Genomic DNA, 23419 nt, shown 5'->3' with positions numbered 1-23419 from the left:
TTCGATTTATTCGCAATTACCAGGCAAGCGGCAGTCGCTTTCAAGTGATTCATGCCCAGCCATAACTATACATATCTATATCTATGGGTTGTTATGTGCTCTATGTTGTATCCGAATGCAAATTCTATTGTAATTAAACGTGCTACAATCGCTCGACAAATTGCCCGTGTCTGCTGATCTCGGGAATTATGAATGCGACATTTCAATATAGAGATATCAGTCAATCGGTAGTTGGCGTGTAAATACATAAAGAACTTATTTGAGAGCTTCCCACGAAGATGAACGAAAATTGAGTGGCAGCTGATGGCTGCTTCAACTAATCAACTTGGGATTCAAGGAGATTATAGATTAAATTGCAAAGTTAAATTAAAATAGAATTTAATGAAACTAATAACAACACTGACTAATTTTAAATACGCCCAAATACGTTACTTTTTAATCGGTAAAATTAAAATTAAAAAGATATGATATGCAATTATATAATTATTTAATAATTTAATACATTCCTCATTAAAATTATATTATTAATGAAAATATTAATTAATAGTAAAATGAGTTATTGAACGCAAAAGGCGAAACAAATCAAAAACTGATATAAGAATCATTTTGATAGTTTTCCGAGCACCATTAATCTTGATCTGCTTAGCATGCTGGCGTTTTCCTTGGGCCTAAGTGGTTTACCATCTGCCTTAAACTTGTAGCTCCCCGTCGGGAAATCTGAGATAATTAAGCATTAAACTGCTTAGCGTTTTAGGAGCCCCAACAAATTTCAGGGTCAGGCTAATTGATCAGCGGACCAGAGCACAACTGACGAAAGTAAAAGTAAACCAAATAGACGCTTAATTAAGTTAATTCAGTTGTTAAAGTGGCGTGTTAATTGAACTTTCAAAACACCCAGAAATCACCAGACTGAAAAAACTGGATACTTCAGAACCAAATTGAAATGGTAACATTAAGTGCGCGGGTTCAAGTGGATGGGTGGGGATCGTGGCATTTCTCACACGCCGAACCATAAGGCTCCATACTCCAAAACTGAATCCGAAACTGACTCAATCGTGTGAGAAAATTGTGGCTGCAACTGAAGTTGCAACTGCAAGACAATCGCAATTGTTTACTGGGTGCTGCACCAGATATGCACGGCTTTTATTATTATTATGCCTCCGAACCGGCATTGACAAGGCCACACTTTTCGACGATGATGAAGTGGCTCTTAGTCCAAGTTGCTCGTGGCTCATGTGAATGCCCGGGGCGAAATGTGCAGTTTATAAAGCCGAATTCCTTAACGTAATGAAGCCATAAAGGTCTTCGGGGAACGGGCTACCGAATTCCGATCAGGAAAACTTCAATTAGCGGGTAATTAACCCAAAGTGGATCAATAATCAAACGCGATCATAACGTTTTAAAGCCAATTAGGTGCTTCGATTTTATAAATGCTTTTTAAAATAATCGATTAAAATGATACACGAAATACACTCAAACTAATTCGAAAAGAATTTAATGTTGTCTCCACAAATACCAAAATGTTAATATCAATTGGATATTGACTGATTGGAGAAGATCTTCTTAAAGAAAGGTTATTTTAAAGAACTCATATGATAAACTTTTATTCTTGAAATACGAGTCTTCGCTAGGTTCCGCTGTACGATTCAGGCGTATAACAAAATTGCAATCTCTTTACAGGCATCTTCTCCTAAAGAATTCGCGTTTTTTATATTCCTTAGTTATTTTCTGTGTAATAAATAAAAGACGAATAATATTGAAGACTTGGAAACTTTGTAATTTTATATCTAAGCTATCTCTACAATCCAGACTGCTTGTCTGTCTGAGCAACACGAGACCAAAAAAACAAACAAACCAAATCAATGAGACGACGGCCAAAATGTTCATTCATTTATTGGCAACAGAATCGTGCGTAAACGCACAACTTGTTTGTCCTTAATGTCAACCCAGCTGGTCGAGCAACTACGAGGAAAATCCATAAAAAGACTATAAGTTTGCGGCAATTGCAAGCTGGCCAAAGCGAGTTTCCTCATGAGACGTGGAAATTGAAATCTCCGCTTCGGCGGCTCTGAACTTGACACAAATTTGCTGCTTATATTGTACAAATGAACTATTTGCGAGCCAGAGCATTGCAAAAGTGCCACAATTAAGGCAGAAATGCGGAATACACGGTGCATATTCGATGGCTAATTACAGCGATTGCCGCAATTGTGGGCCATTAGAGCCAGAGGGACCATCCCAGACGATCATATGGGGGCACAATCGGCGGGATCGGCGGGACGGGACTACCATTAATCATCCTCCGCGAATGGGAGTTGCAGCGTTTCTCACACAATCAACAGGCGGCGGGGCGGAAAAAATGAATTGGCTTTTAATATCGAAACCGAAAGTGAGCTGAGATTATGAGTTAAGAACAGAAACCGTCGATCAATTTGGTCAAGATTTTGTCTGTATATTTATTTATGAATTTTGTTGGCACGAAATCGAAACCGCATTTGAGGTGTGTTGCGTGCTATAATTAATGATATATTAGGTGGGTACAAAAAACCAATTTAATTTAGGGTTTTAAGCTTCCGCATTGGCTTCTAACGATGCTTTGGCCAGACTTCTATTGGGACTTACAAATTCAAACTCACACAAGATGTCAATTCAATTTGGCCTGGCAACCCATCAACGCAAGAGATTTAATTATCATCTCCGCCTGTCTGCAACCGAAGTGAATTGGAGTGGCGTGAATTTCGGAGTCTCTTGGGATTTCTTTTTTTCGCTCGTTGCCGGCTTCAAAATGATGGCTAATTGTTATTTTTGCATATGCAGCCAGGCGGCTGCTTGCATGTTGTTTGATTAGACACCAAAAGGGGGAAAGGGGGGAAAGGGGGCAGAGTAAGAGTGGGCCTTACATAATAATCTAGTTAACAAATTGTGTCATGTGGAGCTATGTGTAGCTCTACGAGTAACCGAGTAACCGACTCAACTGTCTCAGTTGCGGCCTGCATCCAGCAGCTGCAACTTTCGAAAGCGTTTTGCCGCACAGCGAGTGAGAGAACAGAAACCGCCTTATATAATCCAAGGGGCGAGGGTGTTGGCCTACGACTTTGCATAAAAAAAATCATTAAAATATTTAAAAATAAATAATCCTCGGCCAGCAATCTAAACGAAAGCCACCAAACGAACCGAACCGCTGCAAAAACCTCACGAATCTCGGCCTGCATCCACCCACCCACTGTCCCTGTTCGGGCGCCATCACACAAAAAATGGTCAGCAACCATTCCTTGGCCCAAATATGATAGATCTTCCGCAATCATGTCGTTCGGCTCTCTGGGTGTGTCCAGTTGAAATGGAAAACTTAGTGGAAAAGGGGGGGGAAAAGCTGGGTCCGCCGGCAATTGTGGGTTAATGGGTGAATGTGAATGGGCTATTTGAACTACATTACAATGGTTAATCCGTTACTGCAGAGCTGCTAGGCTGCTGAGCGGAGTGGTTATGACTCGCCTGGGCAAGTGGCAAAATATTTGTAATGCAAAACTAAACAAAAGACTTGAGCAACAAACTTGCCCTGTCTGCTAAAAATTATTGCAGGAAATTATAGGAAATTTGCAAGCACAAAACGTGGCAATAAAAGTTAATGGCATTGTTTTTATTTAAGCTTTGGAAATTTCAACATATTGCTTGGCGCATGCAGACAATCCTTCATCGTTGTTCTACAGACTTTTTTCGTAAGAATCTTCTGGCTCTGAAGCTTATAGTTATATTTTTAAAGGCAAGCCTGTTTGTGAGCCTGCAAAAACTGGACTGTCATGTTAGTGGTCATAGATACAAGGCGTCGACACCCACGCAATGCAGACTAAAATAAATAATACCCGGGGTTCAAAGGGAGTTGCATGTAGACCGAGTTCAATCTTTGATTACAGGGCAGCCACACTTTGCGGCAGTTGTGCAAGAAGCGATTGGCAACACTGGTGCTGCGGTTAACCCAGTCGTGGGATTTGGGGTTGGGGGTGCATGGATCATAAGATGCGGCAGATTGGGACTGCGAGACATCTCTGTTGCGGTTTGCCTCTCGATTGTGTGTTGCAAGCGAGCCAGGTATGAAATATATATCTATCTCGGAACCGTTCTTAGCCGGATATGGTGAATAATGCTATATGCCAGAGATCTCAAACAATGCACTTTATCGAGGGCCAATAAATCAGCAAACTGAGCCACACAAATTTCAACAGCAAAAATGACAATGGCCAGACAATTACAAAACCATATAGAAACCAATTCGATCCGAGAAACCCAAAGCGGAAATTTTGTAAAGCGCCACGCCCCCCGTGGACAGCAGACTGCAGTGAATGCATTGCGAAAAACTGAGTGCAGACCGAAATCCCACCGAGGATCGGGTCCCCAGACAGAGAAAAAAATTGATATGATATGATAATTATATTTATGATATATAAAAGTGATTATCATTTCAATATCTTTGCCATCTTGCATTTTGCTCTCATGTTCTTTCAGTTCGAGAGAATTTTCAAAAGGATGACATCCAAGAATTACCATTCCTTATATCAAGTTTATATTATTTGATTCCAAGTGAACAAAAAACGTATCCTCAGGTTATTTTTTTCTGTGCAGGCTTCGCTGTTGGCCTGGTCATGGTTTGAGGTTGGGGGTCCATTCTAAGCCTGGTCTGCTCTGGTCTGGGCCACCGCCTGAAGGTCGATCTGCTAGATCCGCGGAACAATAGAGCCGATCTATGTAAATTTCGAGCGACATAATTGCACGGATTAAGCTGTTTTCTGTTCACCAGCCGCTTCCCCTCTCACATTTTTGTAATTGGACGGCTGATAAGCCAAACGCCCACCGAAAGATTCGGCATTAGGCTGTCAGAAAATTGAAACCCAGATCACAGGTCTTAGACCATTTACAAAAACTACAATTTGTAAGGGAAAAGCTTAGTTGTTTTGACCTTGGGTTTTTTTGTGGGTGCACTTTAATTTTTGGAGGAGAGGAAAAAACAGATTTTCTTTGCCGCATTATCAGATTTTGAGTGAAATCGGTATGACAAGCATTATAAATGCCCCTGTGATTTCATTAATCAATTACGCTTTTTTCTCTTTTTTCTACCTAACAGTTGAACTCTTTTGTTTATTGATTGCAGTTTGATTTCCAACGAATTCCATTCGGCGTTGGTCAAGGTCATCAGTTTCTTCAATTACTGCAGTAGCTATTGTTACTTTTCTTGTTATTTTATTTTGTGGTTTTCTACCACAAAGCGTAGTAGCCGCTGGTCGAAAATGATCAAAGCAAATCATGAGTAAATGTTAATTGCCGTGTTGTCGTTTGGGTTTAGTTCAATATGTTAATTGCAATACAGTTTTGCATGATTAATTTAAATTATAACCTACGTTTTGCATTCACTGTTGACTTGTGAACTCACTACCATCGGGCAGTGAGAATTACGCAAGACATCTGACAGAACGAAACTCAAAATCAAACGAATGACTTGGGCAACGAACTTGTTTCGCATATTGCGCACACACACGACAAAAATAAAAACAACAATGTGAGGAAAAGCTGCAAACATTTGCCACTCAATCAGCAGGCGAACAGCTAGTGCAACTACGGCAACGCACACAAATTGCTTTAATCACAACAAATTTGTTTGAATATATATCAACTTGAGGTATTTCAGCGGAGTTTGAGCACCTGCACTGCGAGAAATAACTAAGTAGCTGTGCAGCTTTATAGATTTGATATTAAAATTCCTATAATATAACATTTGATATATATGTTATATAAATTCTGATCAATAACCTTGATGGTAAAACTTCTTATATATTAATTTTATTGGATTAGACAGATAATAAGAACTCTTAAATTTGTATAGTTTATTATATTAAAAAATGTACATTTCAAAAGTCTTAGGAAGATTGAAATAAGATTTAATTTCCCTTAAACTAAAACATTTAAAAAAGTTTACAAAAAAATTTAAATAAATTATTATTAAAGCAAAAATAGCTTAATAAAATAGAATTTCTAAAAATTCCCTAACCCCAAATTTTTCTCCGTGTGTTTAGGCAAATGCTCTCTGACTTTTTAGCCGACACCTCGAAATCACGACGATCGTTCACGTCATGCACCCGCAGCTAGAAAAATATGGCCAGATCTCCACTCATGTGGCCAGAGACTCGGATCTTGACTCTCGGATCTTGGCCCGCTGACATGACGAGAGCCAAGATCTGGCCAAGATTATTGCAACTGCTGCAGGCCACTTGGGCGTTGCGATTCTATGATTCTGCGAATCCGGCTGCCGACTTGGACTGGGTGGTCTCTGGAACTCCTCGCCTGACTCATAACTGTTGAGATACATATGATATGCATTTGCGCACATGTGGAGCGGATCTGTACTGAAATCTGAAATGCAGCGGAAGGGGTGAATAATTAAATCGAAAAGGAAACGCGCCATACGACCAAAGAGTTTCGCATTCACGAATTTGTAATTGTCATTGTTGGGTTTAGACTAGTCTAGTCTAGTCTGTTTCAACTGGACTTGGTTCCGCTGCTGCTGTGAGTGGCTTATGATTGTTCAAGGAATTTCCACACATTTAACTAACGGGTCAGTGCATACCTAGGAAACGAAACCTCTTATCAAGGAAGTGGAGTGAACTGGTTTTATATTGTATACCTAGTCAGCACTTGTAATGAAAGCTATTCTTTATAGGTTATATTCTATCGAACAATCCAAACAAACCAGTCCTCGGCCCTACCTCTTCCCAAATATGGCTCAATCATCCATCAAAAGGCAATCAATTACTGCATTTTTGCTCGAATCCAATCGAAACCTACTTTTTCAAAGTCTCGACTGCAAAAATTCAATTAATTGGCCATGGTGGTGCGTCATTTTCTGTAAACAAAGGACGTAATCAGATCGTGCTCTAATTCAGGCAGCCTAAGTTGAACTCAGAGATTACGTTTGGATATTCAGGGGCGTTATTAAAAGGGGGGTTATAAAAATGGGATATAAATATATTTATGACAGAAATGGTTGTGGATTTATTGGTTAATGCATTTTTCCAAGCTGTAAGTATTTTGGGCTCACAATATTTAAGATCTGTTAGTAAATTTATAATTAATAGCAGTTTGGAAGTATGGAACAATTATTAAAGTATCCATAATTTTAATTAAGCAATCTGGATAATTTGGTTGAGATGTATACCCCTTTTTGGGCTACGCTCCTGTGGCGATTACAACTTTTAGTGATCCGTTACACGTCGTTTGCCGTTCGTCGTCGCTGTGTCGTGCTAACCTTGAGATGATTACTTCAATTTTTTAAATTCGCGATGGCCAACTAGGCGTGGAGAGAGGCTCAAAGGGGGGAAGTCAGAGCCGAGCTTACTATTTCGAGACAATTTATTAAATGAGGCAAAGCAGGGCAAGTACGTAGCATAAGCCCAGCAAATATGCCGTAAAACAAAGCAAGGCAGCCCCCAAAAATATGACAAAACAAAACGATTTGGTTTTTTACTTTTTTTCGTACTTTTGGCCTGGTAATGAGTTGGGGCTGCACTGACGGATATTTTGGCCATAATGATGTGGCGCCACGTTTCTACAGCGTCTTCGGGTGGTGCCCTCTCTATCTCTATGGCACACTCCTCTTGCCTTCCCATTTGCGCAAGATTGGTTTAATAAGCCAAACGGCCTACATGGCAATTAAAAAAACTGCAGTAGGAACAACAGCTCGTGCACTGAAAAAAACAGTGATTAAAGATTAAAGATCTGAAAAAAACATCTTACAGAAAAAAATTTTAGAACATTTTTGTCAGGACTTAAGAAGAAGGCTTTAGGAATATAAGTATTTTTAAAACGTGTTGTAAAAGAAACTTTTAATAACTCTTTATCTTTTTATTTCTTTTTGTTTTTCATGACCCAGAACTTTTGTAAAATGTGTAAAATTTCCAATACAATTTAATAAAAAGATTCTAACTCACATTTTTATAGTGTACCATTGAAAGATTTGATAGACGACGCCCGCTGCAACCAAAAACAAAAAGAAAACTTAGAACATGGAAACATCGTCTTGGAAACCCACGAAACAGACGAGCGAACAAATTGCAACATGGTAAAGAAAAACCATGGGGGTGGGGAGGGGGTTTTTGAGGGGGTAGCAACACCTCCGCCCACCGAAATGCAATTTTAACTTATTTCAGCCATTGTCTTATTTTGTTCATAAATATTTGTGTTTACGGCTAATATTATTCGTGCCTTAAGATTGTTTTTTTGCGAGGGAGCTTAGAGAGGCCATTTCAATTAAATCGTGATGGGAGATGAAAATACATAGATTGCCAACCTTTTTTTCTGATCATGATTTCATAATTAATATGCCTTAATAATGGCCAATTTGATATGTTAATATTTGTTTTGGCTGATAGAACGCGTATCGAATGTCGAATAGGTATTATCCAATTTGAGGTTTTCCCTTCCATTTCACAATTATTTCGACTTCGATTTACATACATCGCGAGTTATCTCACAAATCAGACAATTTCCAAAGACAAACCACAGCCAGTTCGCTCCACATCTGAACTGAACTTCACTCTCGATTTTTTTCTCGAAAAGCATTAAATAATTGTGGATTGTTGTGGGGGCTTTGCAGGGGCGTTACGGGGGCTTCAACTTCTTGGGCTTCGCTCCGCAGAGCTTGGCTTTTGCCAGGTATTTTATTGTATATTTTTTGTTGTGCCGCCGCTGACCGACTCGCATTCGGCTTTTTGTGGCTCGGTTCGTGTTTGGGCCGCTCGGGCGTTGTCTTGTATATAAAAGCGGCTTCCTTCTGGGTTCTAGTTATCAGTTGAATCCAGCTCAACGTACAGCACACACTCGCGTCTGCAAAAGAAAAACTAAGAAATCCCGAAAACCAAACAATGGCATTCTTCAAAGTGAGTGAACAGGATATAATAGCCCTGTGATAGCCAAAGTGCCCTGTGATCCACTCAACCGAGAAATAATACATATATCCCCCCTTGTGATCTAGTCCCTGATCTGCCTGGCCGTCCTGAGTGCCGCCTCCGCCGGAGTCCTCCACGGACATGGAGCTGGTCTCTACGCCGCCGCCCCGGCCATCTACGCCGGCCATGGCCACCACGACGAGGGAATTGACTACCATGTAAGTGGCCAAGTAATCACTCAAGTAACCACCCAAGTGAACCACTAATGGATCCTTAAACTTAAATGAAAAGTAATAAAAATTACAAAAATATCCTAAAACCAAAATGAAATGCACCATAAAATGTAAATATTTACTTTAATGTAATGATCTTCCAAAATATTTAAAAGTACCATTTTGAAACTTCATTTTTTTTAATTCACCTAGTAAACAATTGAATCAATTTGAATCCATAAAGAATTGCCTTTTGAATTGAAAAGCTTAAAGTTAAATGCATTCATATCCAAAGAATATATGTTTTACCTACTTTCAATCTTATTTTACATTTAAAGAAAGCTTATACTTTCCTTTAATTTTTAAACCTTAAAATTCATTTCAAAGTCATAATTAAATCATTAATATTAAAGAAAAGAAAGCTGAGCTTAGAAATGCATGCTAAGACCTTGCCTCTTAAATATTACTTATACGACCTATAATCCTTTTGCATAAAAATTACGCATACGACTAGGAAGCCTGAAAAAACTTCATAAACCATCATAAAATTATGTTTAATATACACCAGAACTAACACCACCATCAACTGGTAATGGTAAATCTGCATGGCCTTTCACCCGCTCCTCTGGCCAGCACTTTGGAAGCTGTTGGCCCAGGGTCATTGTGGCTTTTGACATTTGGCCATTTTCCCACGCCAACTCCATTAGCATGGCTATAGTTTTTTTCTTACTTTGAGTGGCGTGTGGCATGCCATGCACATAAAATTAGCACCCAATGCGAGCACTCTTCTCATGGAATCATTATGTTTGCAATCCCCAATCTGCAGGCCTACCCCAAGTACCACTACAACTACGGAGTGGCTGACTCCCACACCGGCGATGTGAAGTCCCAGCACGAGGTGCGCGATGGCGATGTGGTGAAGGGATCCTACTCCCTGGTGGAGCCCGATGGTTCGGTGCGCACCGTGGAGTACACCGCCGATGACCACAACGGCTTCAACGCCGTGGTCCACAAGACCGGCCCCACTGTGCACCATGCCGCTCCCGCTGTGGTGGCCCATGCCGCGCCCGCCGTGGTGGCCCATGCCGCTCCCCAGCTGTCCTATGCCCCGGCCATTGCCCACCATGTGGCCGCCGCCCCCGCCGTGCCCTATGCCGGCTCCCTGGCGCATCATGCCGCCGTTCCCGCCTACGGCTATGCCACCCACAACGCCCACGCGCATGTGGCCCACTACTAAGGATTGGAAAGGACAACCAGGAAGCACCACAATGCACCACCACCTCCTCACCACTCTTCTGTAATTTATTAAGCACGTTGACGACCTCACAAACGGATGATCTGATCGATCCACTGACGAAGCCTGCTAAAATACTCAGTTACCCAGTCATGTTCATCGCATATCCTGCAAGGGGAATCCCCTTCGGCATCTGTCTTCCTCACTCTCTCACACACACACACATTGCCGTCTCTGTCTCAGCTTTCGCGCAATTCTCTCTTTTGTTTGTTATCCAAGCTTCTCTTTTATATTGTACATACCGAAAAAAGGAAGAAAACGAGTGAAGAACAAACGCCCATCATGCCAACCAACCTGAAAAAAGATGAAGAAAAACGAACAAAATGTAAAAAAATAATAAAACAGCACATGTATTATAATAATTTTGTGTATAGTTTAAGTTTGAAGCTGAAACGCTGACAATGCTATAAATACGAAATATAGAGAATTATAAAAATTCAAATATCATGATTTTTATTGCGGGGGAAAATATATCATATCCCTTCTAATGAATATTAAATAGTTTAAAACATTTTCAAAATATTTGAACAGCAAGATTAATTCTGCTTCGATATAAGTTTATCCTTATGTTTAACTAGGAGTAGATTTGAAATCCAACACGGGCCCCAATATAAAAACTCTAAAAATTACAAAAAGGAGCTATACCTAAGTATTGCCTTCTTAAATATTTAATTTTATAATATATAATAAAATAAAATTTATTTTTAAAGAAATGAATACTTAGCACGTTGGTTTAAATTAGATATGAATCACATTGTATAGTTGATTACTAACTCTGATCAAAAACACATTCACTTTCAACCAGCAATTTATTCCGACTATGGCTAATTATGATTGCAATTCATTATGAAAGTTATGGAAATTGATGGGTAAGGCACTTCGCAGATATCACGCCACTTGATTGACAATTATCGAGCTGGCTAATTTGTGGGCGTGATTGAAAAAGGTGAAGGTAAGCATTCTCGATTGATTAGCAATGGATCAGCCAATAACCAGTTGGTGTTTATTAACTTATTATTTGTCAGTTGAAGAACTCCGACATCTGTACACTTCAAACACGTGCATTTTTATCTTAAGATGGGCTTTGATTTGCCTTGACATCCATTTGGAATTAACAGATTGGTATATATCTTCATTCTTATTTCATTTCAAATTAGTTAATTTAAATTTTAATGAAATTAGTTAAATTAAATTGTGAGATAACGTGAAATTTTAAAATAAAATAATGCGTATCTTAAATTTTAACAAAACATTCTTCATTTCTTTAAATGTGAGTTTGGATATACTTTTGCGTATGCCGAAGAAAGGATTACTTGTGGGTAGTAAGCCCCACCTACCCACTACCTTCTCATTGAATATTTCTTCTACTTTTTATTGTAGGAAACTTTTGGGCTGCGTATTTCTTTATAACTTTAAGCTCTCTTTTGAACTTGGTTGTTAGAAGCTTAGATAAATATTTAATTTTAATGTATGCTTTTTGGCTGTTTTCTGAGATGATAGGAGTTAAAGTCTATTTTTGAGCTCTAGAATAGCATAACTAAGACCATTAATAGATATTTTGCTATGTTAATACCATAGAGTTTTTCGTCTTAATGATGTCCTTACTTAGTTGTTTACTAGTTGCTCTAGATATTAGAAAAGTATAAACCTGTACAAAAAATTCCTTTCTATTTTCTGATTGAATCAACATTTTGTTATCTGAAATATTTTTAATTATTCAAGGCCAGTTGTAAAATTTATGTTACCTAAAATGCCAGGCTTATCAGCCTTTAAGTACTATATGTAGGTTCCCAATCTTATTGTATTTTATAAGAAAAGACTGCGCATTGGCTAATTTCTTCAACATTTTTAAAATTTTAAAAAGCCTTTCAAATGTCAAAATTGATTTCAATCTTCATTGATGGTCTCCTTTCTAATGGTTACATTTTCAATAACAAACTGTCAGCTTTGCAAGGTCAATGTGTGCACTTGGAAAACCGCAATTTCCCTATCCTCTTACGCACTTTTACTTTTACGCCCCGCTATAAGGGAAGCCACCGCAGAAAGGTGCCCCCGGTGGTGCTGCCCTCCAGTGCGGTCACGAGTTCGGGGGCGTCTCTTCTTCGGCAAAGACAATAAACAAATAAACCATAAGTTAAAACATTTAAGTCGCAAGAGATGAGTGCTTGGAGGCTTCCGCATGCAACAAATCTTCGCATTTCCGTCATCTTTAACGTGCGAACAAAACGAAACAATGCCAAATATTGATCTCTTAATGGGTACAACGTGGTTTTTGGTTCAGACAAATGCTTAGCTATCAAAACAGAGACATCCGAGAAAATGGTGCAAAAACGCTGGGTGCGGGAAAAAGAATTTATCAAAGATCAGAGATCAGCGGAGCGTTTAAATGTGCGCATTTCGAGCTCGAACCGAAATAAACAAAAGGGTGAATCTCTCATACGTGGGCTCCATTAATCTAACTGATTCGAAAAATAAGACCGGACAGGTGCCGCCTTTGGGGGGCGGATTCTCCGGCAGTTAAGGTCAAGAAATGGGAAATGCCGGAAGGAAGTTTCCGCTGGCTAACTAGATCTCACCTCAAGACAGGTGTACACATGCAGTACCCATACCTCTCCCTTGTGCCAAAACCTCAATGTCGAATAGAATGTAAACTTGTATCTGCTGCTCCAATAACCTTTACTTAGCCAGCAACTTCTTCATAGATAAGTGACAGTTACTAAAGTCTCGGCTTTATGTTTCTTTTTCTGTTTCTATTTTTTTACCGACTCGGACTAGTTGACATTCAAGATGACTGCCTCAATAAACTGTCGCCAACACGTGCTCTCTATATGGCATCCATTGCAGTTATTGTATCTCGGTATCTCTGAGTATCTGGAGTCTTTTTGTGGCGGCAACATTAAGATGCAACCTCTAAGATATGCATCTATCACAGCCGATACAATTTATAGATAATAAAATACCTCCACTATCGACTACTGGTTTCAGAAGATGCGCTGAGGGGCTAAGAGAATGCTTGTCGAATGATTTGTTTGTTGCACAGTGTCAAAAACATTGTATTCAAAATTTTCAAATTAGGGCTTTTTCTTACACCTGTCTTTTGCACTTCTGGATTCCATATCTTTAGTTATTGGATCCCGATTTAGACGTGGCATACCTCTATGAGTTTGTGTTTGAATTCTCTTATAATCTACATTAAAATATTTCTTTTGCGCGGGGATCCAAATTTTAACCCATTTTCATGTTCGATTTTTCCGTATTTCCAATGGCATTCAGAATGTAAACCCAAAAACTGGACTTCAAAATTCCATATCTTTAGTAATTGGATCCCGATTTAGACGTGGGATACCTCTATGAGTTTGTGGTTGAATTCTCTTATAATCTACATTAAAATATTTCTTTTGCGCCGGGGTCCAAATTTTAACCCATTTTCATGTTCGATTTTTCCGTATTTCCAATGGCATTCAGAATGTAAACCCAAAAACTGGACTTCAAAATTCCATATCTTAAGTAATTGGATCCCGATTTAGACGTGGGATACCTCTATGAGTTTGTGGTTGAGTTCTCTTATAATCTACATTAAAATATTTCTTCTGCGCGGGGGTCCAAATTTAACCTATTTTCATGTTTGATTTTTCCGTATTTCCAATGGCAGTCAGAATGTAAACCCAAAAACTGGACTTCAAAAATCCATATCTTTAGTTATTGGATCCCGATTTAGACGTGGGATACCTCTATGAGTTTGTGGTTGAATTCCCTTATAATCTACACTAAAATATTTCTTTTGCGCGGGGATCCAAATTTTAACCCATTTTCACGTTTGATTTTTCCGTATTTCCAATGACGTTCAGAATATATTCCCAAAAACTGGACTTCAAAATTCCATATCTTAAGTTATTGGATCCCGATTTAGACGTGGGATACCTCTATGAGTTTGTGGTTGAATTCTCTTATAATCTACATTAAAATATTTCTTTTGCGCGGGGGTCCAAATTTTAACCCATTTTCACGTTTGATTTTTCCGTATTTCCAATGACGTTCAGAATATATTCCCAAAAACTGGACTTCAAAATTCCATATCTTTAGTTATTGGATCCCGATTTAGACGTGGGATACCTCTATGAGTTTGTGGTTGAATTCTCTTATAATCTACATTAAAATATTTCTTTTGCGCGGGGATCCAAATTTTAACCCATTTTCACGTTTGATTTTTCCGTATTTCCAATGGCAGTCAGAATGTAAACCCAAAAACTGGACTTCAAAAATCCATATCTTTAGTTATTGGATCCCGATTTAGACGTGGGATACCTCTATGAGTTTGTGGTTGAATTCTCTTATAATCTACATTAAAATATTTCTTTTGCGCGGGGGTCCAAATTTTAACCCATTTTCATGTTTGATTTTTCCGTATTTCCAATGGCATTCAGAATGTAAACCCAAAAACTGGACTTCAAAATTCCATATCTTTAGTTATTGGATCCCGATTTAGACGTGGGATACCTCTATGATACGCGAAATAAAGTATACGTACTAAACTAAAAAACAAAATCATCCAAAATCAGTACTTAATAAAAAAACAAATTAAATCGAATATTTTTCTATTTAAATACCTTTAAAATAATTATTAAATTATAAAGTATTTCCATCTCAGCTTTCATCTGCTGATAGTCTTTAAGCCCACGTAAACCACTGTGAAATGTTAAATGTCGTCTGACTGTCTGCGTAATTGAAAAATGCCATTAATTGTTGATTAATGTTGGACAACTGATCCGAGATAATTGAGCAGAAGCTAAGTAGAAGCTCGCATAAATAATATGAGACGGACACCCATCTGCCGATGATAGGAGTGCATAACCAGCCGTCGACTGTCAGAGTCAATTATATAACCATGCTAACTGGATTAGTTGGCTCGTTAATTTGATGCACGGCAAACAGCAAACAGTATGCAGCAAATTGGCCGCCGAGGTGCGAAATTTATTGTGGAGGAAGAGAGGCCCCGAACCCAGAGACCCAGAGGCAGTCATTCATTTGCATTTTATGGCCCGCATTTGCCACGGGTCATTCTGTAACAGTCTGGCCTGGCTAACAATGGTCACTCAATTGTAGCTGGAGATGAGGCGGAGTCACTGGACCATGGCCAACTAAGGGCGACAACAATGACAGCCAGAGAGTTGGCCGTATTACCCGAGAAACAAGTCTTAAAACCGCCCACACTCCCAAGCCCGCCACTTGCAACACTCCATTCCAAACCATCCCATCTCAGTCGTATTCCCTTCCCCATGTTGCAAGTCAGTGGTTGTCGAGTGCTCCATTGTCAAATTAGTCGGTGTGCAAACAAGACGAAATTAGGTGACCAAAGGCAAGCCAAAGTCAAAGTCACCAGCCTCGATCCAAGCTTATGACTCGTCTTTGGATTTGGTCAAAACTGCGACCTCATGGTAGTTGCATTGCCAATTCCCTACGCTGAAGCACTTTGTGCAGTATGATCTTGCCAATCAGGAGCGATTCAAAAGTTCAAAGGATTTTCTTGTACTCAGAAAGGGAGAAGTTCTCTATGAAACCCAATTTAAACCTATTGTATTTTCTAGAAATGCAAAGGAAGAAGAATGTCTTTTGGCATTTTAACTATATACCCACATGCCTAGTAAATATATTTAAAAATAGTTTATATAATTTTTGAAAACTCGAAGTATCTCTAAGAATATATAGAGTTATTTGAGGCATACAAATAAAATGTAATATTCACAAAATTAATCACTAAAATGATTTACTTCCTCATTGAAATTTCTTATTTCCCATCCCACATAAAATACCCCACACTCGTTAGAACATTTAAGAAGAATTCCTCCACTCCGTTTATGAATTTTCTTTCTGCCTCGTTATTTTTTCATAGGTTAAATATATTTAAGTTAATTGCCAGAAACCAGAAAAACAATGCCCAGCCACGCACATGTGTCTGTCAAGATGACTGCTTACTAGGCAGAAAGAACGGGCTGGAAAAAATATGCGACTGCATATATGGAAAACCTTCGGAAAACGCCGACAATCGCTGACTGAATTTTCCCAAGTCTAGGTAGCAAAATGCTTTTTGGCGGCATGCAAATTGACTTAATCTAGTATTTAGTTTTACAAAAACCGCAGGCGAAGAGAGACAATTGTTTCCAAGCCGAAGTCGAAGGTCTGTTGGTTTTTGTTGCTGGTCGGGTCAGCTGGGGATTACTTCTGAAGCACTCCTCGCCGTTTAATTAGAGTCTTTAGCGCGCCCCTCGCAGTGGTTAATTGTGTGAAAATGGGAATGTCCAAGAAGTTCCGACCTGGACATTAAGCCAGCCCACATTATTAGCCAAGCAAAAACTGACTTACTAACTAACAGTTAGGGCTTCTGCGGTCTGACAATAATTGGATTGGTTTCTGGGCTGCCAGACAGACCGCAATTGGCACGTTCTCGTCTTTTCTCAAGGGTGTGCAATTGCCATAAATTAAATATTGAAAATCTGTCTCAGACCGCCTTTGTTGGGGCTCCGATCAGCTCGAAAGATGAGAGCAATTTGCATGTTATTTCAGTAGAGGTGAAACTATTTTAAAATATGTCAAAAGCCTCTAAATTAAGCGGTTTTCTTTGTGCTAACTAATTTTGTTTTCTATTTTGTTATACAACAAATGTGTACCCAGACAAGGCACGCGAAAAAAAATAATTTCAAAAAGAATTAAAAAGATTCATTTAGTTTCACATACTATTTTATTTTTCCCTATACATAATTCGTTTGTTCATAATTTCTATAATATGTTCCTTACTGTTATATGCTACATTAACAATAAATTATTAAAATAACACTGTAATGATAATTGTTGGTTTTAATCAAAGGTTATCTTCATAACTAGCTAATAAACACCGATCATTTAAAGTCAAAAAAAACTGAACCCATTTAACTCATACCGAGCAATAAATGGATAACACTTTATTTAAATTCTTACCTGAGTTTGATTCACACATTTATTTCTCCCATTTACCCCGCTTTTAAATGTCTCCAATTCCTCATCGCTTATTTAATCTGTATTTTACCAGTCGTACTAATTGTTATGGCTAAACCAAAGGTCAGATTCGGCGCAGCTAAGGAATAGCATTTGTTTGGCATCATAAATTGTCCTGCTTTGAAGACTTTTGCTTTCATTTCAACCCAGAATGGAAGCCCGCTTTGAAGTCTAGTTAAATGCGCTTGACCTTCAAGTTGAATGCTGCTGAGACAAAAGACCTAAGGGGGGTCCAGTTGGCATAGTATCTGGTACTATTGCCAGTACTTGTTACCAGTTTCAGCCACTGTCATTGAAGTAGAGCACTGAGAATTTCGCATGTGCCGAATAACTAGGGCCTTATTGTGCTGCAATTGCAACTTGACCCGATTTGTGTTTGATTTACATTTTTTCGGTTCTTGTCAGCGATTTATTTCGGTTTCAGTTTCCCTTGCCGGCATTAAGTTGTTAGTTAAATTGGCCACAATCATTTCTTGCAGAAATCAAGGAAACTAATGATTAGCTCGAATGATTAATCTCGCATAATTCTGGGCCGAAGAGAAGTGATTGTTCCCGATGACTTCATTGACAATGGCGGTGGCTGTGGCTGTGGAGGATTGGCAACGGATTTGAGAAATGGGTCGCAGATCGGGGACGACAAATGGAGACAACGCCACCCCATTCAGCGGATTTGAATCAGTGGAACCCGGCTGCGTTTGGCAACATCCCATGGATCCGTGCTGCAACTCCAGTTCACATGGGGAACCCACCGATGGTGGGGCACGGTGTGGTGGCTCCATTACCACCTCTCTGGCTGGGGAAGAGTGGCTCACCAGACTGGATCACCATTCGCCACAGCCGAGTGACTGAGAAGCCAAGAGTCTTGGCATTGTGGCCGCTCTCTGCCGACTTCGCTGCCCGCGACTTTCGCACATTTCGCGCTTATTTAATGGAAACTTGCTTTTAGAATCGCCACAGTATTCCGGGCAGCTTTGCGGTGTTTGTATCTGGTGCCGTTGAATCACTCCAAGTAAATTTGAGTCCTGAAAAATTAAAAAAACATAAATATTCCCAACTCAGTGCGGTGTTTTCTAACGGATACGAAATTTTGTGCTTATTTCCAGCAAATATTTTACACGCTTCAAACGCTTTTGAACCAAAAAATATATACAACCCATAAATAAAATGGCAAACTTTGTGTGCTTCGTTATCCTTTCGTTGGCCCTTTTTGCCAGTGTTGCTGTGGCGCGACCGGGATATGCCCTGGATTATTATGTGAGTTTTCAAGTGGAATCTAAACCAGGAGTAATCAAAATTTTGAAAACAGTCCTGATCGTCGAATGTGGAGTTAGAAAATTACAGCTAAATTAGTTTTCAAGTTTTATTAATTGATAAATTGGAGTATACCTTATGAGTTTACTTATGTGAAATTAAGACCTGATGAAAGAAATGGTATAAAAAGAATTTAGTAATTATATTCCAGCTATTCTTTTTTCATGTTCGGAGGAATTCACTGGTTAAAATATTAAAATTCGTATAAGTTGAAGAAAAATGTAGAATTAATGCATCAAATGTATCCTTTTAATTTGTTTGTGTATTCAATGACATTAACTACTTAGTAAACCTTAATAATAACCGGTATAAGCTTTAAAATATCACCCTTTAAAAAGATTTTTATTAATCTTGTACTAAGAAATCAAATTTAATCAAATTACTTATACAAAATCACTTCCTTAGCCATATCCTGAAATTTCATAAATTGTTTAAATTTGTTAAGGGTTCATTTATTTTAAGAAAAGTTATTTTATAATTTTTGAATTAACCAAATTATAATTCCCCTTTATTTATCAGGACCATCCGAAATACGCGTTCAACTATGGTGTGGCTGATCACAGCACAGGAGATGTGAAGTCCCAACATGAGACTCGAGATGGCGACGTGGTCAAGGGTAAGATGCCAGGAACTGACCCAAAATCTTTGTATTTCTATATTTTCATCGCCAGGTCAATACTCGCTGGTTGAGCCCGATGGTTCCATCCGCACTGTGGACTACACGGCGGACTCCATTCACGGCTTCAATGCGGTGGTGACCAAGTCTGGACCCACTGTGCACGCCCAGGCGGTGGTGGCCAATCCCATTGTGGCCCACAAGCCCATCCTGGCCCACTACGAACCGCAGGTGGTGAAGCACGTGGCTCCTGTGGCCCATGCCCCACTGGTGGTGGCCTCCCCGGCGCCCTATGGTGAGTTTGGAACTTTTCCGGGAGGATGGATGGTTTTAAGGGGTCTAAGGGTTTCAAAATGTTAGAGAATGGTTTAGCAGCACCCTGTATAGCTTGGCCTTCACCTCTGGTGGCACCTCTTCTGGTCCTTCACCCCCTTCCTGCGTAGATCCCCCCTTTTTGTGGTCCCGCCCACCCATTTCCACGTGTTCTCTGCTCGCTCTTCCACAGGCATGAACACATATCGCATGCTAAAGCTGTTCAGGCGGCATGCCAACTATCTGAACAATCAGTATCGCAAATTGCGCCCAGACGAAGACGACAACGTTGGCTATAGCGATGATGATGATCTTGGTTTTGACGCTGATTACTATGCAGCCTACTGAAAGTTCTCCGCTGTCTGAATAACTTACCATAAACTCATTGTAATCCTCATCTCATTTCTAGCTTGGGTGGCAGTTGCATTGCCAATTTCATTCAATAAATTGCAATTAGTCTCACATTTGTGGCCAGTCAGGCGGCTAAGCAGCTGAATCATGGGTTGTAAAACTGGGCTGGAAATGTGTAACATCATATGGTTGACTAATCCGCCGACACGCCTCTTTAGTGGGTTACCTCACGTTTGCTCCGATCGGAGCCAAAGATCTAGCTTTGTTTATGCACTTTCGGTTTCGAATTTCCCACACAGATTATGTCAGGTGCATCATCTTCCAAAAAACAACAGCCACCGCAGCATATTTTTCACGAAAATTGCCGTTTCTTCTTCTTCGCCCATTTCCCATCTCCCTTTGGCTTGCAAACACTTTAGCATAATTTTCTCAATGTCGCAACGCTTTGGGCCTGGGAAATGAATACATGGTTGGATACTCATGTGAAAACTCATAATTGTTGTGGGTGCTGCGGTGCAATTTTAATTGAGAATTATCAGCAAAACGCACGGCGAAAGAAATCAGCAGCCAAAACAAAAGACTTAGGCAACGAACTTGTTTGCATGCAAAACGGCCACGAAAAGTAAAAAAGTTAAAATGCAGGCAACGCCAAAGCAAAAACAACACCTGTGACCAATTGACTGACAAATTCGTGCACAAATAAATTATTTGCAAGGGGGCAGAGAAATGGCGAAAGAAAATGCCTTTGTCATTGAACGCTAACTCTATTTATTTTGGCCAGTTGAGCTACTTACCAACAATAGAAAAACGGTTAACAGCTGTTACCGCAGTTTAGTTTTTGTTTTTTGTTTTTTGTCGGTCATTATTACAACACAGAGATCCGAAAGAGCGAAATAAATTTAAGTCAATGCAGTCCCCTGAAGAAAAAGCTAAAGTCTCCATATTTATTCGATCTTCAAGTGGCCAAGCACTATGCTCCGGCGGCAGCTGCTCCCATCCACTACGACTACGACGATGGCTACTACAACCAGGGCCAGCAGTACGAGTACATTCCCCAGTACGACCAGTACAACTACGGCCACTACGCGAGTCCCTATGCGGGTCACTACTAGGATGGACTCGGAACTCCGACCCTTCGTAGACGTTTAAGCCCACTTAGTTGTACACCACCACCACCACCACCCGGAAACTCACTGGATTCTCTCAGTGCAGCTCGCGAAGGAACTTTGAGATCTACGCTACGCAATCGAACAAAAGGGAAACATCAAGGTTAATCTTACTTAAGTTATGTAACAAATTTGTAAAATAAAGATTCGATAAAATGTTTAAGTGGAAATACGAAAATTAATGGTGTTTTCTTTGGTACTTTAGGGAAACTTATAGTAATATGATCAAATTAAAAAATGTTTTTATAAAGTTTAATGGCGGAGGATAGATTTCAGGACTTTACATCTTAATTTCTTTACTTTGCTGAACTAATCGATTTTACCTTTTTTTTTGACTATTTAATTTGCCTCGGACCTTACCAATAACATCAAAAGTTAATTTAAAGTTTTTTTTTAAAATAAATTAAACAAACTAAAATCAATTTACATTTTTTTATGATTAACTTATTTGTTCTTTTATTGGCTTACCTATTTTCTGAAAAAAAAGATCATGAAACATCATTTTATATTTTTTTTAAATTATCTTTTATGTTTGGCTTAAAGTTATCTTTCAATTTCGTTGGAAAAACATGTGTAAATTCTAAAATTTATTATATGAGTAATTGGTTATACTTTTCGCTTGACTTTAGTTAAGCTGAGTAATTACGATGAATGTTCCTCCCTTTTTTCTCTTAATGAATTTAAATTAAACTCAGTAATTCTAATGAGCATATGGCTTAAATAAATTAAAATGCAGCTATCAGATTCCGCCTTCCATGTTGGCGTTACAATTTACACTTAGCAAACCATTTATTCAATTTGCACTACCCATTTGGGAAAGCTTTAATTGATGTGTCTCATGGCCAATTGAACGCTGCCAAAGCTTTGGATTTCATTAAAGCAAAAATATTGCCATTCAATATTCAAAGTTGTACGTTTCCGTTGGCTTTTTCCTCTATCAAAAACTAGACATTTTCACGGTCTACAAACTTGTAGCTCCAACTTACATAAGCGTTTTTTTGGGGTTATTTTCGTTGTTTGTTTAGATGGCCCATTTCGCTGACTTAATTGGGGGTCTCAAGACCTTTCTTCCGGTGGCTTTTGCTGACCCGCCAAATGGTCAAAGTGGCGATAGCTGAATAAGATTAAAAAGCTTTTTGTTTCAGTTTGAAGTTGGGCTTGGAAAACTTAGTTTAAGCCTGACGGTTTTAAAATTTACTAAGACTTTTTCTGTTAAAGATGTCAAATTCATTGCATACTTTGTGGGATTTCTCTTAGCCAGAAAATGTAATCAACTTTTGCCTGCCCAACAAAACCCTGTTTACCATCGTCATAAATGATTTTAAAATGCCTTTAAATGCCATTTTTATTTGATTTTCTATTACTCAGCTATGAACACAGATTGTAACACCGCAACGTATACTTAATATTTCAGCGAGATATCACTCATACGAACGGGGGGCGCCAAAGTCGGCTAACTGCATATCTGAGCTGTGATCTTGATGGCAGCTAATCTGCGTACACAAGACACCATGGAATTAGCCAATCGTTTAATTAACAAATAAATTGAATTCGGATTCGATCTTAATAACTGTTAATGGTTCTGGCGGCCTGTAATTGCCCAGCACCACTGGACAGCTGTCTAGAACCACGCAATGGTTTTCTTTTTTCCTAATGTTTTTTTCCATCTACCACTGGTCTCTGGGCAATTACACAACGGATGTGTATATCTAGTCAACTAGTCAACTGGAAGCGTCTTCTTGGCTTCGTGTTTGTGGCTCAAGGTTAGGGTCCAAGAACTGGTCTCGAGCAAACATTTCTCGGTTCCAAGTTGCTTTGCATAAAACGCAGATTAGCCCGGCGATGAGTTATGGATTGCATTTAGCGGACAAAGTATTACGATAATTTGTTCCAGTGTGGTTGCATCAGAGTGGAGCTTACCCAATCCGATTCATTTGGGCGCATTAGGATTGAATTAAAATTGCTGGGATTGTGCGGGCTCCAATGAAAGTGACAATTAACAAAAACCAAAACTGAAGCTGTTAAATAAAAATTGTTTTTTGCCCCGGACAGGCCGTCGTCGCCTGAAATTTCCTCGAGAGGTCTGGGGGCCCGGAGCAAAAGTCTGAACCCAACCCGGCCCGAGACGTCAAACCTCAATTATAGCCAACGCCAGCAGCGGCCTAGCCGACTCCTATATATAAAACATATGGCCAAAT

The 23419-nt window shown here is 39.3% G+C and overlaps 2 protein-coding genes across 2 annotated transcripts; both read left to right on the top strand.

Moving 5' to 3' along the window:
• The first annotated feature begins 8770 nt into the window (after nucleotides 1-8770).
• On the top strand, nucleotides 8771-10878 carry Cpr62Bc (Cuticular protein 62Bc). Its single transcript, XM_017077625.4, has 3 exons — nucleotides 8771-8921; nucleotides 9017-9148; nucleotides 9969-10878. The coding sequence occupies exons 1-3, from the start codon at nucleotides 8907-8909 to the stop codon at nucleotides 10377-10379; spliced, it is 558 nt and encodes a 185-aa protein (XP_016933114.2). The 5' UTR covers nucleotides 8771-8906; the 3' UTR covers nucleotides 10380-10878.
• Nucleotides 10879-18321: 7443 nt separating this feature from the next.
• On the top strand, nucleotides 18322-21399 carry Cpr62Bb (Cuticular protein 62Bb). Its single transcript, XM_036814399.3, has 5 exons — nucleotides 18322-18474; nucleotides 18569-18719; nucleotides 19296-19392; nucleotides 19448-19687; nucleotides 21016-21399. Exons 2-5 carry the CDS (start codon nucleotides 18630-18632, stop codon nucleotides 21165-21167), a joined length of 579 nt encoding a protein of 192 aa, XP_036670294.1. The 5' UTR covers nucleotides 18322-18474; nucleotides 18569-18629; the 3' UTR covers nucleotides 21168-21399.
• The last annotated feature ends 2020 nt before the right edge of the window (nucleotides 21400-23419 follow it).

The sequence above is a fragment of the Drosophila suzukii genome, chromosome 3 (assembly GCF_043229965.1).
Source record: "Drosophila suzukii chromosome 3, CBGP_Dsuzu_IsoJpt1.0, whole genome shotgun sequence".
Classification (NCBI taxonomy): Eukaryota; Metazoa; Arthropoda; class Insecta; order Diptera; family Drosophilidae; genus Drosophila; species Drosophila suzukii.
This window is presented reverse-complemented; position numbering and strand designations above follow the sequence as displayed.

Bases quoted from the DNA above. Each gene is read 5' to 3' on its own strand.
- Cpr62Bc (XM_017077625.4), top strand. The intron at 9,149-9,968 runs GTAAGTGGCCAA...CCCAATCTGCAG, and splicing joins ACGAGGGAATTGACTACCAT to GCCTACCCCAAGTACCACTA.
- Cpr62Bb (XM_036814399.3), top strand. From the start codon at position 18,630: ATGGCAAACTTTGTGTGCTTCGTTATCCTTTCGTTGGCCCTTTTTGCC. The intron at 19,393-19,447 runs GTAAGATGCCAG...TTTCATCGCCAG, and splicing joins AGATGGCGACGTGGTCAAGG to GTCAATACTCGCTGGTTGAG. The intron at 19,688-21,015 runs GTGAGTTTGGAA...TCGATCTTCAAG, and splicing joins GGCCTCCCCGGCGCCCTATG to TGGCCAAGCACTATGCTCCG.